General features: G+C 39.0%; 1 protein-coding gene across 2 annotated transcripts in view; it reads right to left on the bottom strand.

Moving 5' to 3' along the window:
* FGGY (FGGY carbohydrate kinase domain containing) overlaps positions 1 to 18,530 on the bottom strand; it is a 469,171-nt gene that overhangs the window by 360,269 nt on the left and 90,372 nt on the right. For both annotated transcript variants that reach the window (XM_011973864.1, XM_011973863.1), the window contains one exon: positions 14,852 to 14,940. In XM_011973864.1, coding sequence (XP_011829254.1) covers positions 14,852 to 14,940 — 89 coding nt within the window. The remainder of the gene's footprint in view (positions 1 to 14,851; positions 14,941 to 18,530) is intronic.

Genomic DNA, 18,530 nt, shown 5'->3' with positions numbered 1-18,530 from the left:
TCCTATCCTTCCTCCATGAAGGATGCTCTCAGATTCTGTAGGGCCTGAAGCTGTTATGTAAAGCCTCTTTAAGAAAAGGAATATGATTATGAATATGAGATTAAGTACAAGAGTGAATATTTATTTACAGTAAGAAAAAAGTTTAAAAACAAATACCTTGAGCTTTGAGGATGTAGGTCCCTTTTATCTGAGATCAGAAATGTTTATACAGAAATGTTTTCTGATTGCAACCCTTCCCCACCTGGAACATTCTACAACTCCCTGTGCAAGTGAAGGGCCCTGAAGCCTAGATGCTGCTGCATTCACTTCATGAGATGCCCATCTCTGCCTCTCCCTTGCCTGACAATCTCTCAAACTTTTCCAAAACATTTTGATAAAGACCAGATGTTAAAGTTAAAGGAAACTGGTCAGTTCGCTGTGGGACAAAAAAGGGGGCAGAGATGAGTGTAGTGTGAGAAGAACTAGGGTTTTCATCCTTTCTCCTCTGCTAAAAACATGGGCCACAGCAAGTGACCTTGGAGTCTTGCACAACCTAGGTCCAGATCCAGCCTCTCAGCTCCTCAGTAACTGTGTGAACTTGAATGTGTTCTTTGACCTCTGTGGGTCTCAGTCTACTCCTCTGTAAAAAGGAAACACTGTAAGGATCAAATAGGACAACATGCATAATGCCCAGAAATATGAGCTCTCTTCCTTCTGGATATGCCTTTCCTGTGCTTTCTCCTTCTTTCCTCTCACCCCATCCCAAGTCTGGGGTAGGTAGATACTTTCTCTGCATCCTTGCATATCCTGTGGAGACCTCCATCATAGCACATCATTCTCTTATTAATTGAGCAAGTATTCCCTGGAGACAAAAATGATGAAGAGACATGCTACTGTCTTCAAGAGGCTCACGTGTAACAGACACTCACAGCTCATGGAACCTTTTTCCACCACTACCCGAGATGCTCCTTGAGGGCTGGAGCCATACCTTACTCTGATGTGGACCTTCAGAGGCAACAGGCATGCAGCTCACGAGGAAGCTAACAGAAAAGTCCACCATGAGTCCATCTCCAGTCTCCCAACTCTCAGCCACTCCCTATACCAGCCTTGCCCTGGCCCACTTGCCTAACTCTCCCAGCCCTCCTCTTGACAGGCGGCAGTGGAGCTGATCAGTGTACCCTTTGCAGGGCTGGATTAATGAAGTTTGCTTGATAGGGCACTTGGCACTCACCTCTAGAACAAAGAAAAATACTGGCCCTTCCAAGGCAAAACAAAGGCAGACTTTTCCCCCAACGGATCCCTTTTCCTTTGTAAGAGACACTATGCAGACCTTTGGTCCTCCACTGAACTACATTTAAAATAGCTTTTGTGAAGGACAGACACAGTGACCATTCTTATATATGTGTGTGCAAGCAGCAAAGAAGTGATTGTAATATGAACAATGTGTACTTCTTCCCACTTCTGACAGAATAGACGACATTGTGTCCTGAGCCTGGCAGGGGGTTGGGGGCCAAAATAAAGAAACCAAACCTTAAGTTTTATTACATGAAATTCTGATAAAAAGCACTTCGAAGCCTCTTTCCCATCATCAAAAAACCACACTGGGCAAGATCAGAGCTTAACAGCCAACAAAAAAACACATTCAATCCCTGAGATCATTTTCCTGAAATAGAAAACTACATATGTTTCTCAAATTTCACATCAAGCCACTGCAGAGGCCAGACTGCAGGGCTGATTTGGGCCAAAGTAAGTAAGAGAGAAGGGAGAGAGGAGGGGGATGGGGTGGGAAAGGGAGTAAACAGGAGAAAATGAGCCCGTTCTTCCACATCACCACATTTCTCTAGCACAATCTAAACTTACAAACACCCCCTGTTTCACAGAACTTATAGTTAGGGTTGCTTATCGGACAGTCTTTACTTTGTCAAATTAAGACACATTGCCTTGGATTAGCAAGACTCCTTAAATTCAAAATGACTTCATGGTTGGCTCAGAGTGCAGTGTCTCTAGGGCCAGCCGCCAGGAACACATCCACTGCAGAGGTCCTTCCTCCCCCATACTGACCTACCTGACTTTTCCATGGAGACAGTAGAGCAAAATCCTAAGCAGACGGGCTGTCAATGTTAATTAAAGGTCCAAACACCTCTTTAGAAACTATCTCCAGCTCAATATTTATACAGAACATAAGACTCCTAACAGGCAGGGTTGGGGAGGAGAGGAGGAGGTTAAGGGCGGAAATAGGTTTGAATGGCATTTGGAACCCATTAATTTTTAAAAGACAGGCTGCCACCTTATATAGACCCAGAATGGTTCAAAATGTAACAAAACCAGGAAGATGAATGAGCTGAAGATTGTTTAGAAAGCCTGGCAAGAGTGCTTCGCTTTTGAAAAGAATAATATCTGGGCAATAATGAGAGCTGACATTTTTTATTGGTGAATGCAGTGTTTGGCACATTTTAACAATACAGGTTGACAATTTTTTGTATTTAACAAAAGGAAAAGCAATCTTCTAAATGATCTGGGAACAAAGGGCTCCCCGACTGCAATTTCTTAATAACATTTAAGAATTCTCTTCAAAGACCCTTGATAATTTACGGAGAAGAAGAAAGAAAAATGAAGAAAAATTTTAAAAGAAGGTATATTTTCAAAAAAGAAACAAAATAGAAGTAGTAAAGGAGAAAAAGGAGGAAAGGAAAGGGTACAGTATTTTAACATTAAATTATAGCCCAAAGGGTTAGATTCTAAGGTTTGACTTTAGCAATCTCCTTTTAAAGGAATGAGTTTTAAAGGAAAATCCAAAAGGAGATGTTGGTCAACCCCACTACATCTTACAGACTCAGAACTTTGGGCCTGGGAAGTACTAAATGAATCACCTAATCCAAGGAGCACATTTTGCAGATAAGAAAAGTCTGATATGGGTGCCAGGGGCCCCCGAGTTACCTGGTTGGACCAGACACGAGTCTTTCGAGCTCCAAGCCACACCACTTCCGTATCTTGTGATGTAGGTCCTGAAAACCGCCAAGCCTTCAGAGCTCTAGTGCCATGAATTCCAAGACTGAATACTGATACCTTTAACCAGATTGACTGATCTGAACCTCTACCAAGGTTCTTCAGGCTACCAAGAATCACATATGTATAACATATTCCAAAAGTATGAAGTTCAAAAAATAGTCCACTGACAGAGTTAGCCACCCTGGGTAAGAAATGAATTTAAGAGTTCACAAAGACTGAAATGCCCAGTGTATCCTGAGGGAGGCCTTCTTGGGTCAGGAAAAGGACCCCTGAGCAAGGCATGATCCAGGAAAGTACCCCTTAAAATTTAACTCTTATTCCACACACTGACTTCACCCTCAGAATGAGACCCTTCTGAGTTTCAGTTCTGTTCCCTGAAAAATGAGATCTAACTCTCTAGCTAATCTTCACAGTTCCAAAACATTTTCAACAGAGAATATAGTATCATATTTATTTGTAAGTGAGGAATCAAATTCAGAGAGAGTTCTACTTTATCATGTTGAAAGAGCAAATGAAATTAAATTCCAAAAGTGATTCAAGGTCTCAGAGAAAATTGTTCAGTAAAGGAAAAGCTATATTGCTGCTCAGTTGGAAAATGACAGTCATGCTAGAGATCATCTTTCAGCCACATAAAATCCATGTCTAGATGTACACAGCAGAGAACTGGGGAAAAAGCTTTATAGAAATGGAACAGATTCAGACTAGTGGTTCTCAGCGAGGGGTGCGCATCATAATCGTCGAGGTCACACAGTTTTACCCTTTCCCCCAAAGGACAGAGATGGGGCTTCTCACCCTTTTCTATCCAGATTTGCTTTACTAATGAAAACAGAAAGAAGCAAGCTCAACCTTCCTCAGACTTTGCCTCAGTGTAGCAGAGAGGGACAGTCAGAGATGTGGCAAGTGAGTACAAGTGCAGGACACAGTCCCTGAGAACCTGTGCCTTAACTCATGCTTCTCATGATGTTAACGCCTCCTACTCCCTCCTACTCCCCCACTGCCTCCAGCTCCACTGACCCGGCATGTTTTATCCTCTCTCGCCCTCCTTGGACTTTAAGCCTCTGAACTCAGGCTGGGCTGGCCTGAAGTCTCCTGGGCACCTACCCATTTCTTCACACCCACAATGTCTCTGAGACGCCTAATTTGGTGACACTCTCCACAGGGAGCCTAAATCAAATCGCCAAACCAGGGAGGAGGTGGAGAAAAAGGTCATCAAACCACAGGTTTACTCGGTTTCTAAATGGTCCCTCTTCCTCACCCCATCCACAAGCTATTTAACTGAGTTTGGATTTATCTTAAAAGTGGCAGAGCAAAACTTTGAACTAAGGATTATTTGGCTCTTATATGGTTTTGAATATTCAAATAAATGTGTACCTATCAATTACTGGATTAGGGAGAGAATGCCTCACAGATGTTTTACTAATATATATGTAAGGAATAAGTGAACGAATGAATGAATGAATGAATGAATGATGAAAATTGTGAGTTACATTGCTCAGATTATATACCACCTCCCTCATGATCACCACCTTCCCCCCTTCTCCCTGTGACTGTCATTGGACTATAAATTTGTGTCTGTGATACTAGTCAACGTAATTTACTGAGAAATTACAACTTTGACTGTCTTTTTACCCACCCCATATCAATTCTCCCTTTTTATTTAGTAAGAACACCCCAATATTTGGATAGGAAGACACCCAGATAAAAGTCTACACTGCCCAGATTCCCTTTCACCTCGGTTTGATTATAAATCTAGCTGCTGGTCAATAATATACAAGCACAAAGTATGACGTAGGTCTTCTAAGAAGGTTGTTTAAAGAAGGCTTACTCCAATGTGAGGCACAACCTTTGTATGCACCACTCCCACTTCCTTCTTCCTGCTACATGGACTGTGGACTTGATAATGGAAACTTCAACCGCCATCTTGGACCATGAAGTGATCCTGAAAATAGAACTCAGGGCTAAAAAATGTCAAAAAAGCTAGTGTCTTTGATGACTTTATGGGGACATCACAGTAGCCCAAGACTTCATATATCTATATTTATTTACAGAAAAGAATGAGCCCTTATGTATTTAAGTAACTGTTATTTTGAAATTTCTATTATTTCTACTATCATTAGTGAAGAGATAAGGATATTTCTTCTGTAGAGAGTGAAAACACTCTTCTTTCTCAAAAATAACAGTAAAGAATATCTAATATTTACTGGTTATTTCTCAGCACTATCAAATATGCTAAAAAATAAACTGGTGAGACAGGATGACTGAATCCTTCCTAGAATTTAGAAGAGCTGCTTTAAATACCACTGTTCTGAGAAATCATCCTTCAACACAACCATAAAACCATGCAAATCAAGGAGCTTTAGCATCAAGCATATCAGAGGTAACTGTGCTTCTCCCTCTCACTCTCAGACACCTTTAATTTTTAATGTTATGACATTCCCTGGGGAATCCTTGCCAAAAAAAGTTACTTCTAGGATGATACAAATTCAATCAATTTTACTTTCATTCCACAGATTTATAGTATTTTAAAAAATGAATTCTTAAACCACAATAAGAGACTACTTTCTATCTACTACAATGGGTATAATTTTTTTAAAGTAGAGGGAAACGAGCTGGGGACGATATGGAGGAATTAGAACTTTCATATATTTCTGGTGGGAATGTAAAATGATGCAGCCATGGTGGAAACATCTGGTGGTTCCTCACCAAGCTAAACTTAGAATGACCCTATGGAAACCGCAATTTCACTCCTTAGATATACAACGAAAAGAACTAAAAGCAGAGACCCAAAGATACTTATATACCAATGTTCGCCACAGCATCACTAACAATAGTCAAAAGGTAGAAATGATGCAAATGTCCACCAACAGGTCCATCAACAGATGAATGGACAAGCAAAATGTAGAATATGCACACAATGGGATGTAATTATTCAGTCACAAAAAAGAAAGGTTGACACATGCTCCAGCATAGACACACCTTGAAAACATTATGTTAAGTGAAATATGCCAGACGTAAAAGCATAAATACTATATAAATCTACTTAGATGGGGTATCTGGAATAGGCAAACTCATAGCAGACATAAAGTAGATTAGAGGTTAAGAGGGGAGAGGGAGGGATAAAAATAGTAAAGTTTTTATCTGCTCACTCAGCCATGGGCGGTTCATGAGGTCAGGAGTTCAAGACCCACCTGACCAATATGGTGAAACCCTGTCTCTACTAAAAATACAAAAATTAGTCAGGCGTGGTGGCGCACACCTGTAGTTCCAGCTACTCTGGAGGCTGCAGTGGAAGATCGCTTAAACCCTGGAGGCAGAGGCTGCAGTGAGCCAAGATCATGCCACTGCACTCCAGTCTGGGTGACAGAGCAAGACCCTGTCTCAAAAAAAAGAGTGGATAGGTAAAGGGGGAAATGGGGAGTTATTATTTAATGGGTAGCAGTTTCTGTCTGGGGTGATAAGTAAGTTTTAGAAATAGATAGTGGTAATGACTGCACACCATGGGGAATGTAATTCACGACACTGAATTATATACCTGAAAATAATTAAAATGGCAAATTTTATGCTATATGTATTATTAAAATTAATAAGTGATATAATCTCCAAAAATCATTGAATAGTATACTTTAAATTAGTGAATTGTATAGTATGTGAATTATATGTAATTATGTATACTATATATATCTGAAGCTGTTTTCTAAAAAAATCAACTCTTAGATATGCAAATGAGACAGGAGATGAAGAGGCCAAGTACCAAGGAAGGGATGTGGACTGTAGTCACAGGCAGGTATTAATGTGCAAGTTTCTCCCTTCTTCTCCTGCTGCTGCCTCCACTCTCTGGGGAGAATGAGACTTCCACCCGACCTCCTCTCTCCACTCAGAGAAGCACCAGAGGACACAGGGTTGACTTTGCACCACATCCTCTTACTCAATTTTCTCCAAGAGGGAAGGGGAAATTCATGTAATCATTAAGAGACTGGAATACATTAAGCCACATTTTAAGGGTCACTGTGTTAAAGACAAGGTGATAATAATGAGCTCATACTTTCACTTCCTATGCCCAAGTGTGACCAGCATGGCTTCCCACTGCCACATGGTAATCATACACAAGCAGGTCTGGATTCATATTGCTAAGCTGCTAGACTTGAGATAGGGTTGGCAAATTGGGTCTTCTTTCTTGCCCCAACTCCTATGTATGTACACATAGCCCTAACATGCAGACAGGGTTTAACCGCACTTCTGAGCTGTATTATCTGTCTAGTATATTAGAAGTTCCATATACTAGAGGCTAAAGAGTATTTTCTGAGATAGTAAGACAACTTTTCACTCCTCATTTAGCTAATATTTTTCAATGTAGTCTCTATCAGTCAGAACTCCAATGGCAAGAGAGAGTGAGAGGCCCTCTGAATGCTTAACAATAGGGATACCTGTACGGTAATATGAGGATTAATTTTAATTGCCTTAAGTGTGACAATGATGTTGTGGTTATAAAGGAAAATGTTGTTACTATTGGGTGATCAGGTGGAGAATATTGTGAGGTCTGCAATTTATTTACAAATGATTCAGCAAAATAATCACATGTCTATGTGTCAGAAGTAGGTAAGGTGTGCACTAGAGAGCACAAAAGTAATAAAATGTTAATATTTGATTAATGTAGGTAAAAGGTATAAGGGTGTTCAATATGCCCTTCTCTCAAGTTTTCTGTAGGTTTAAATTTTTCTGAAATTATACTGCAAAAAATTTTTTTTAAATTCTCACCAAAATTAAAGAAAACACTGAACTCCCAATACAAATATTAGCAATTGACATAAATATCATTGAAATATGTAATACTAATTGTCATAATTAGTAACTGACAACGACATACATAAGTGGTTCATAAATATAAGAAAAATTAATCGTATTTAATAATCAAAAATACAAATTAAAATAAGATCCCATGTCAAGCCCAAACCCTTGACAAAATTAATATTGATATAGGATAGAATACTATACAGATGTCAAAAATATTTTTAGATATTAATATGAAAAATACAACATATTAAGTAAAAAAATAAGTTGTACAAAGCATCTTTCCAATTTATTAACAAAAGAAAAATCAGTAGAATAAGAGTCTAAATAATGGTACTGTATTTGAGATACTATGAATTATATTTAGAAAACGATCAACAACCCAACATAATCACCTCCTGACAGATTAGTAAAAACCCACAAGATGAATAACAATACAATAATATCCTTTATAAATCCAAAGCACAGAGAACCACACAAATCAGAAACATAATAATTATTTTAAAGGGACTTCAGTTTCTAAAAGCCATAAATTCATCTCTTTAAAGGAAAAGGTAGAATATTTACTAACAACCCACACAGAATTGTACATTATAATGGAGGGGAAAGGAAAAGTAAAATGAATAAGTAGAATATGTAAATTTAATACAAAGAAATATAAGAAAAAATAAACCTAAGATTATAGGAATTCAACCCTGTTTTCGCATATGCCACAGAAATGTCTCAGAAATTGTCACATTTAACCTGTAAACCAAACTTAGAGTGTCTCTTATTTGTACATAAGAAGCCTTGTAAACAATTTATTTTACTTCAAAGCCATAAAAATGGTGAACTGAGACAAGACAAATAAAGAATAATTCAAAGTAATATATGTAGATACTACAGTCTCAAGAAAATGAAGCACAACTATTCCCCACTCCTTATGTGTGGGCTGCACATAGTGACTTCCTTCCAAAAAGTACAATATGGTGGGGGTGGAAGAGTAACTTTATAGTGGAGAAACCTGACAAACAATATCTCAGCCAGGTGATCAAGTTGAACATCAATAGTGATAAGTTGTGCTAAGAGTGTGTACGCTTGATATGATGAGAAAGGTATTTCATCTCTGTGGTCTTCCTCCCAAAAGCAAACTACCCAAGTCTCACCATGAGAAAAACATCAGACAAATTTCAATGGAGGGACATCCTACAATATACATGACCAATACACTTCAAAACTATCAAGGGTATCAAAAAGAAAGAAAGACTCAGAAACTATCACAGCCAAGAAGAGCCTGAGAAGTCGTGACTAAATGTAATATGGTAAAAAGGCCATTAGGTAAAAACTAAAAAAAATTGGAATAAAGTATGGAATTTTATTAATGATAATATATCAATATCAGTCCATTAATTATGACAAATGTATCATAATAATATAGATATTAATGGGAGAAACTGGATATCAAGCATATGGGAATTCTATAATGTCTTCACAAGTTTTCTATAATCCTAAAACTATTTTAAAATTAAATTTTATTCAAAATTGTAACTAAATTTAATAGGACATACTTTTAAATAATTTATATTGTCTACCCTTGATCATCTAGGATTAATTTCTCTCAGATCCCCAATGTTAGAAAAAGTTCTACTTCCCTTGAACAGCAGTAAAGTTTTTATCTGTTCTACTCAGTTAATCTTGTCTTTGCTTTGGCCACTAGGAAGCTTGGAAACAAATTTATTAGTAATTATGAATTCTCTAAAGGTTCTCTAAAGTTCTTAGCTTCAGCTCAGTTATCCTATCATTATTTTCACTCCATTCTGATTTTTTTCTATTTTGTACCACTTTTTCTTATATTATTATTAGCCACCTCAAATCTCTTTAGGGGGAGAATTTATACATATATTTTTCAGACTACAAAAAAATTATACTCTTCAAATGTATGACTTCCCATTTCTCATGTCATCAAAATTGTAGACAGTAACCCACTTAATAGCAAGAATGTGGCTAATAACTAAAGCATTCTGCTTCAGTTCTTGAATTGCAAAGCGGTAATGACACCACCTGCTGTAAGGATGGTCATGAGGACTAACAGAGCTAACATTTGCTAAATATGCCTAGCACAGATAAAGGAAAGGCACTCAATAAATGATAATTACCATTATTATTATTAACAAAAATAGCAATACTTATTTTCATTAATATAAGAAAAAGAATGGAGCTGAATTACAAAGTAATCATGGGCCAATTGGTGATTTTCTCAGTGACCCAGATAAACAAAAGTAGCTGCCATATTTCGGAGGATGAGAACAATAAAAGGGGAGAATGGGGGAAAAAAACAAAAACAAAACCTGAAAGAGAGGAGAGGAAAATGCAGAAGGAAGAGAGAAAGGAGAGGTGTTCTTACACATTGTCATTGCCAAAAACAAGTTTGAAAGCTTTTAGACAACGTGAAATTCAATCACTTGTTAGTCTTAACTCTACTAAAATATATTTTTTAAAAAGACTCTCTAGCCTTTTTGGCACTCATTTTCCCCAAAGCCTCCCAAAATAATCACATGTAAGAGCCAAATAAACACCAAATTTCAACCTCTCCTTGGCCCAGAGGATGCCAGGCTGGTGTTTTATTACCCAAAGTTTTTTTTGGAATTGGCATATTCAAATTCAGACCCTCATCTTCCTTACTCTAGAAAAGGGAACAGACAATGTGGATTTTTTATTAAAAGAACCCATTATTGTGTAAATATTATGTGCTACATGTTTTACCCAGAGAACCTCTAACTCTTTTAATAGCCCTGAGAGGGCTTATGGATGAGGAAATAAGGCTTAGGGAGGTAAATAATTTGCTCCAGGTTCTTGTAGACAGCACATGATGGAGACACTGAAACAAGGTCAGTCTGACCACAAGGACTTCCCTCTTTCCTCTATGCTTAATGTGAAGACTCATTGCCAAAACTGATAGAGAAAGGGAACTAAATGAAATCGCTAACACCTTTAAAAAGCTTTCTCAGCATTGTGTTACAAGCTTTCTCTACAATAACCCCATGGAGCAGGTGTTGTCATTATTTCCATCTATAATCAAGAAAGCTCAGAGGGGCTCCTTGTTTCACCTTAATATGCAAGTAGAAATACAGAAGGGAGAAATATTGAGTAAATAGGAGAGAGAAAGATAGATGCAAGCTGTAAGTGGGCCAGGGGAAAGGGCAACCACCTTTGCAAGAGGAACCTGGTACCCAAGGTTCACAGGCTTTGCTCTCTGGAAGAGAGGGAAATGGGAAGGGAGGTCTCTGAAGGTGCTCACAAATATGGGGTGAGTGAGGGAAGGGGATGATTAACTTATACTAATGAAAATAGAATGAGTCATGAGTGTCACAGCCAATAAAAATGGCAGGGATGACCAGACAGCCAATAAATCATTTCTGAGCATTAAACTTTCTGCTTCCTCAAGGTTTGAGATTGTCAAAGGCAAGGCCAGAAGCCCCCAAGCATGTTCTGATAAGTTAACAAGACGCCCTCCACTTTGTGAACCCAAAAGTATCTGAGACAGATCTCAATCAATCTAGAAAGTTTATTTTCCCAAGGTTAAGGATGCACCCATGACACAGCCTCAAGAGGTCCTGATGACAAGTGCTCAAGGTGGTCGGGGCATAGCTTGCTTCTATACATTTTAGGGAGACACAAGACATCAATCAATACATGTAAGGTTAATACTGATTTGATCTGGATGGATGGGCAACTCAAAAGCAGGGGCTTCCAGGTCATAGGTAGATTTAAAAATTTTCTGATTCGCAATTGGTTGAAAGAGTTATTATCAATAGAAAAGAATGTCTGGGTTAGGATAAGGAGTTGTGGAGACCAAGGTTTTATTATGCAGATGAAGCCTCCACTTAAGCTTCAGAGAGAATAGATTGTAAACATTTCTTATGAGACTTAAGGTCTGTCTTGATGTTAGTGTTAGTTGGCTTTTCCTGAATTCTAAAAGGGAGGACTGTATAAGGAGGAATGTCTGACCCCCACCTTCCCATCATGGCCTGAACTGGTTTTTCAGGTTAACACTGGAATGCCTTTGGCCAAGAGAAGGGGTCCATTCAGATGGCAGGGGGCCTTAGAATTGTATTTTTTGTTTACAACTTTTAAATTCAAAAAATTCATTAGGCCCTTAAAACACTTCCCATCTCTCACTCAGAGTCACATCCTACTTTCATGCATATTCTGTTAGGCAGTGTTATCCAAAGGCACCTGATCATATACTACCTGGGCACTTGTTAACAAACAAATTCTCACATCTCCCATGGAGATTCTGATTCATTAGGTTGAAAACTAGAAGATCTGGGGATATGTGTTTTGAAAAAAATCATTCAAGTAATTCCTATAATCCAACTAATTTGGAAAAATTGCTTTAACAGGATTCTCACAAGAAGTCTTCAAGATAGATATAACAATTCCCATGCTATAGACAAAAAGAGTGACACTCAAAGAAGGGAAGAGATTTGCCCAAGGTCACACAACTAGTGTGGTAAAATCAAAGCTGGTAAGTCATATTGTGAGTCCACTGTGTGTATGCATGCCACCACACTTAACTCTATCTGAGCCACAGCTAGCTTCAAAAAGCCCTCTCCTTGGTCCCTGAATATGGCACTGGAAACCAGGAAATGGGACACAGAATACCTAGAGCCATCAGAAAGAATCAGGGAGGCAGTCAAAGTGCTGAGTACAACATCAAAGAAAAAGAGAAGGAAAGTCAGGTTCTCCTCCATCTCTAGTTCCAGCTTTGAGTCCTCTGGGTTTGCAGGCCAATGGGGTATTGCCTATATACATGACAACTAGCACTGCTTGACTAACAAACAAGACCATTTGGCCAAAATGATCAAAACATTTCTTTCATGGATATACAATGATGGAAAAAACCTAGAGAAAGATTCTCTCAGAAATAACTTTGAACAATTAATGTCACACCAAAAGAGGAATGCCCAAGATGATATCTTCACCTACACACTGCCCTCCCCACTGGTGATAACTATAATGGTGACTAATTATGCCTTCCAGGGTAAAGCTCACACCACTCATCCAGGGATCTCCTGCCAGAGATGGCATGTACCTGAGGTTTGCAGAGGCCATTTTCACAAGCACATGCATCTCTCTGTCCCGGGACCTTTGGCTAATGATTGTTTAATCGCAAGGAGGTTCGGGGTTGCTGACATTAAGAATGACATGCTTGTGAAACGTTCTCTGCTATCTCCCTGCTAGAAGCCCCTGCTGCTGAATTATCACACCCTATCAACTCACTACAAAAAAAAAAAAAATGAGATAGGAGAAATGGTACTGCTATTTCCGGCTTCCCTTGAGTTTAAACAAGAAGGAAAGAGGGTAGGATTTGGCCCCTCTCTGAATAAGCTGATTTTAAGATACAATACCTGCCTCCCCTATTATTAGAGGTTTATCTATCCTCTAGGAAATGATTTCCTTCCTCACTGGTTTGTTCAACCCAGATTCTAAATCTTTTTCAGATGAGAAGACCTGCCCTGACCTTATACATCTCCTTAAATCCGAGGTCATCATGACAAGAGGCTTGTCATACTTAGAGATTTCATATCCAACCTGTCTATATATCCCCACACATACACTCACTCTGTTAATTATAGCAGCCACAATTTTACACTCAATGAATATTTTATACAAGTCTCTGCTGTGTAGCATATGCTCTATTTTTAACATTCATAATTTACTGAAAAATAGTTGTTGACTTCAACATATATACTTCTAAGTATGGGATAACTGAGGTACATTTACATAAAAAGCAAACAAGTATATAACACATCCATCCAGTTAAATCAGCTTCCTTGAATCTTCTAGTTAACATTAGAGGCCAAAATACACATACACACACACACACACACACACACACACACAGACGAGTTATACATCACACAATGACATTCCAGTCAATAACAGGCTGCATATATGACAGTGGTCCCAAAAGATATTAATGGAGCTGAAAAATTCCTATCACCTAGTGACATCTTGATGATCCTGACCCTGTGTAAGCCTTGGATAATGTGTATGTTTGTATCTCAGTTTTTAACAAAAAAGTTTAAAAAGTGAAAAAGAAAGTTAATAGAAAAAAGCTCATTGAATAAGAATATAAAGAAAGTATTTGTGTACAGCTGTATAATGTGTTTTTGTTTTAAGATAAGTGTTATTACAAGAGTAAGAAAGTTTAAAAGTTTATAAAGTAAAAAATGCTACAGTAAGCAAAGGACAATTATTAAACAAATTTTTAAAATAAATTTAGTGTAACCTACATGTACAGTGTTTATAAAGTCTATAGAAGTGTACAGTAATATCCTAGGCCTCTGCATTCAATCACCACTCACTCACTGACTCACCCAGAGCAACTTCTAGTGCTGCAAGTTTCATTCATTATAAGCGCCCTATGTAAGTATGCTATTTTTTATCTTTTACATTGTGTTTTTATTATATCTTTTCTATGTTTAGATACACAAATAAGTACCATTGTGCACAATGGCCTACAGTATTCAGTACAGTAACATGCTCTACAGGTTTGTAGCCAAGCAGCAATAGGCTATACCACACAGCCTAGGTGTGCAGTAGAATACACCATCTAGATTTGTGAAAGCATACTCTATGATGTTTGCAACAATAATGAAATCGCCTAACAACACATTTCCCGGAATGTATCACTGTCCTTAAGAAACGCATGACTCTGTGTGTGTGTGTGTGTGTGTGTGTGTGCGCGCGCGCGCGCGCGTGTGTGTATTTTTTCCTTTTATTCATCATGTAAAAAGTGCCTTTGGAAAAACCCACATTTCACTCTGGATTTTTTGCATCTCTTTCAAACGTGAACAATTTTAATGAATGGTCTTCACCTTGGATACTCACATTCCAGGGTTAATAGGAACAACAGTGTTTGGGCATGTGCATTGGAGGTGGAAGATAGATTCAAGATGTTTCAAGTATGCAAAATCACATGCAGATGTACCAACAGTATATCCAGTCAAAGAGAGTTAAGAAAGCAATATATACACAGACATCCGAGAATGGAAGAATGCAAACACAATCCAACTTGTAATTAACATACCGTGCTGTGACACCTGTTGCCTTCCATGATAAAAAGTCTGGGAGATCAAAGAAATGTCCCGCCTTATCCCAGCAAGTCTCTCTCAAGTTCTGCCAAATTAAATATATATTAGAATCAATTATGGGGTTTTTCTACCATCTCCTCTTTCAATAATATTTCAAATTTTTCAAAACAAAAGCATAGCCAACAATGCCCATTGAAACATCTGTTCAGGAGCTTGGTGGGGGTAGGAATAATATAAAAGCAGTACTTATACAGGAAAGAAAAACTGACAATTCTTGATCCTTCCAGAAATGACCACAATTTCCCTTAAAACCCTCTTTGCCAATCTGGAGAGATAGAAAGCTGTATTAGTCCATTTTCACACAGCTGATAAAGACATACTGAGACTGGCTAATTTATAAAGAAAAGGAGGTTTAATGGACTCACAGTTCCACATGGCTGGGGAGGCCTCACAATCACGGCAACAGACCGGAGAGAGAAATGAGAGCCCAGCAAAAGGGAAAACCCCTGATAAAACCATCAGATCTCGTGAGATGTATTCACTACCATGAGAATAGCATGGGGGAAACCACTCACGTGATTCAATTATCTCCCACCAGGTCCCTCCCACAACACGAGGGAATTATGGGAGCTACAATTCAAGATGAAATTTGGGTGGGGATACAGCTACCCATATCAAAAGCACACTCTGTAAGGTATGTAATCCATCTTTCCGGTGAATGGTAATGGACATATAAGATTTCAGAGCAGATATAAGCTGGAAAGAAGCTGTACTTAGAAACTGCCTAACGAAACTAAATGTGCCCTGCCATATAAAATTCTCCACATGCCAATTGGTTCCAAAGGCAATAGAAAAAAAGATGGTCCCTGCCCTCAAAGAACTTCCAGTCTAGGTCAATGAGAATGGCCGCATAAGCAAGCCATTGTACATTTTAAAGATTTGGTTCTCTGTACTGCAAAATAGCCAGATTTTTTCTTACTGCTGGGCATTTTCTTTCCTTTGCCACTTCTGCCTAAAGCATTCATTGCTCACCCACCACCCTCTGCCCTCCCAGGATCCACATCATCCCCCTTCCTCATTTGGTTAACCCTACCCACCGCCATTCCTTGCAGGGGTTTCCATGATCTCCTGCTCAAGTTTAGGTCTAGCTGTCATACAACCCATACCACCCCTACAATCATTTGTGTAATGTTGATATGGTTTGGCTGTGTCCTTACTCAATTCTCATCTTGAATTGTAGTTCCCATAATCCCCATGTGTCACAGGAGGGACCCTGTGAGAGGTAACTGAATCATGGGGGTGGTTACCTCCATGCTGTTCTCATGATAGCGACTGAGTTCTCACAAGATCTGATGGTTTTTATAAGGGGCTTCCCCTGCCTTCACTCTGCACTTCTCTCTCCTGCCACCCAATGAAGAAGGATGTGTTTGCTTCTCCTTCCGCCATAATTGTAAGTTTCCTGAGGCCTCCCCAGCCATGCTGAACTGTGAGTCAATTAAATGTCTTTCCTTTCTAAATTACCCAGTCTCGGGTATGTTTTTATTAGCAGCATAAGATCGGACTAATACAAATGTCTTTCTTTCCTGACAGACTGACTATAAGCTCTGTGAGGTCAAGGATCTTGTCAGTCATGTTCACCATGACACTGGATGATTGTCTCCTCTCCTCCACCGCAACTGACAGGACCCTCAGCTGCCAAGTGGAAACTACGTAACTCTCATCCCCTTACTACAAGCACTTGGTTGGACCAGGTTTAGACATGTGACCTAGTTGTGCCAACCAGATTTCTTCTCCTAAGAACTTAGAATCAGGATCCAAATGGAACCGTTTCTCTTCTGCCTGTGAATGGAACTGGAGATGAGATAAAGTTGAAAAGCATGAAGTGGCCATTTTCTGCCAAATACCTGAAGAGGTAGAATTTCAAACACAGAATAGTAAAGAAGACAGAGGCACTAGCAAGAAAGGTTTCCTACCATCCAGACAACTTTCCATGTCCTGATTTCTATTAATCCCTCTCCAAAAAGTTACAAGTAAAAGGAATTATAAGCATAGGAGTATCTCTGGGAACCTAAGGGCAACAATGCAGAAGTTCCAAAAGAGGCATATTTCAGTACCTGCCTCAGGTACTGAAATCAAGCCAAAGCACAACAATCTTCTTAAATTCAGGCAAAAAAAAAAAAAAAAAAAAGCTACTTCTTTTAGATCTTGTGTGCGGTCACTAAAGACATTACATAACGACAGTAGGCACTCAATAAATATTGGTTGAATTACTAGACAAACTGCTGAGTTTCACCTTCCAATTCCTCTTGTGTGAGCAGTGCTTCAGTTTATAAAGGGCTTCCACATGTGTTATCTCCTTAGAGCAACACAAAAGTCCTGGGCATTATTATATCTATTTTATGTACAACTGGCCTTTATCAGAATTCTGTGAGTTCCTCCTTCATAGTGCTTCCCTAACACTACTATATAAACACCAACATTTATCTATTTACAGCAGATAAATGGTTCTATCCCAAGTGCTGGCCCTATCAAAGCAATATCAAAAGAGTTCAGATGTGAAAGGCAAAGTATCAAGCTGATTCTCTGTTACTGTTGTTGTTTTAACTTCCTAAACATCTAGGTGAAAGCTTGTATCTAGAAAGGGACTTGTCCTAAACTTCTCTTTGAACGCCCATTCTAAGATGTTAATGTTAAATAAAGCAAAACTTAAAGATACTAAATATTCCTAACACAGCTAAGTACTAGTAGTATCTCTGTATAGGGTGTAACAAGCCACAATCAGAAAATGGTAGCCTTTGAAACCATGTGAGTCAAACTACCAGAATGCCTTTTGGCTAGTCCCTGAAATCTATTTCCATATGTCTTGTGGTTTCAGCAATCAGTGGTCAGGGAGAGGAGAAAAGGCAGCCTCTTTCTAAAGGTTCCAGAAATCAAAGGCCAGTGACCAGATATGAACCGCCAAACCACCGCAGCAACAACCAGTGCTTCAAGCCAAAGCACAACAATCTTCTTAAATTCAGCAAAAAAAAAAAAAAAAAAAAGCTACTTCTTTTAGATCTTGTGTGCGGTCACTAAAGACATTACATAACGACAGCCTTTACCCTGTAGCCACACAGACAGCCACTGTGGGACAACAGAACCCAAGTAGAATGACACAAAGAACTCAAGCCTTTTGCCAAAAAGAGACACTGGGAATAGGAGAAGCAAGGAGTCCAGGCATTCTTTCTTTTTGAGACCACACTAACCGTCACCAATCAAAGCCAGAGATCCCAGCCCAACCTCTACTCTAAGGAGATAACACATGTGGAAGCCCTCTGTAAGCTCTGAAGCACTCATCACATAAAAGGAATTGGAAGATGAAGCTGAGCAGTTTGTCTAGTAATTCAACAAATATTTATGGGATGAGGAACTAGAAATAACATGTTGTGGGAAGTCTGAGGTACTCTTAAGGATGTACATGGTCTCGGAAGGGAAGACAGCAGTATTCCCTGCTTTCTCTACAAAAGGGAAGTCTGGAGACAGGCCAGCAAAGAGGAGTAAGGATTTGGATGAGAGGAAATGTCTCCAGAAGCCTGATTCCTTACCTTGAGATGCCAGCAGGCATCTGTGAGGATCCCATGCAGTTTTTGTTGTTGTTTTTGAGACAGAGTCTCACTCCATCGCCAGGCTGGAGTG

This window comes from Mandrillus leucophaeus, unplaced genomic scaffold (assembly GCF_000951045.1).
Source record: "Mandrillus leucophaeus isolate KB7577 unplaced genomic scaffold, Mleu.le_1.0 Scaffold14, whole genome shotgun sequence".
Taxonomy (NCBI): Eukaryota; Metazoa; Chordata; class Mammalia; order Primates; family Cercopithecidae; genus Mandrillus; species Mandrillus leucophaeus.
This window is presented reverse-complemented; position numbering and strand designations above follow the sequence as displayed.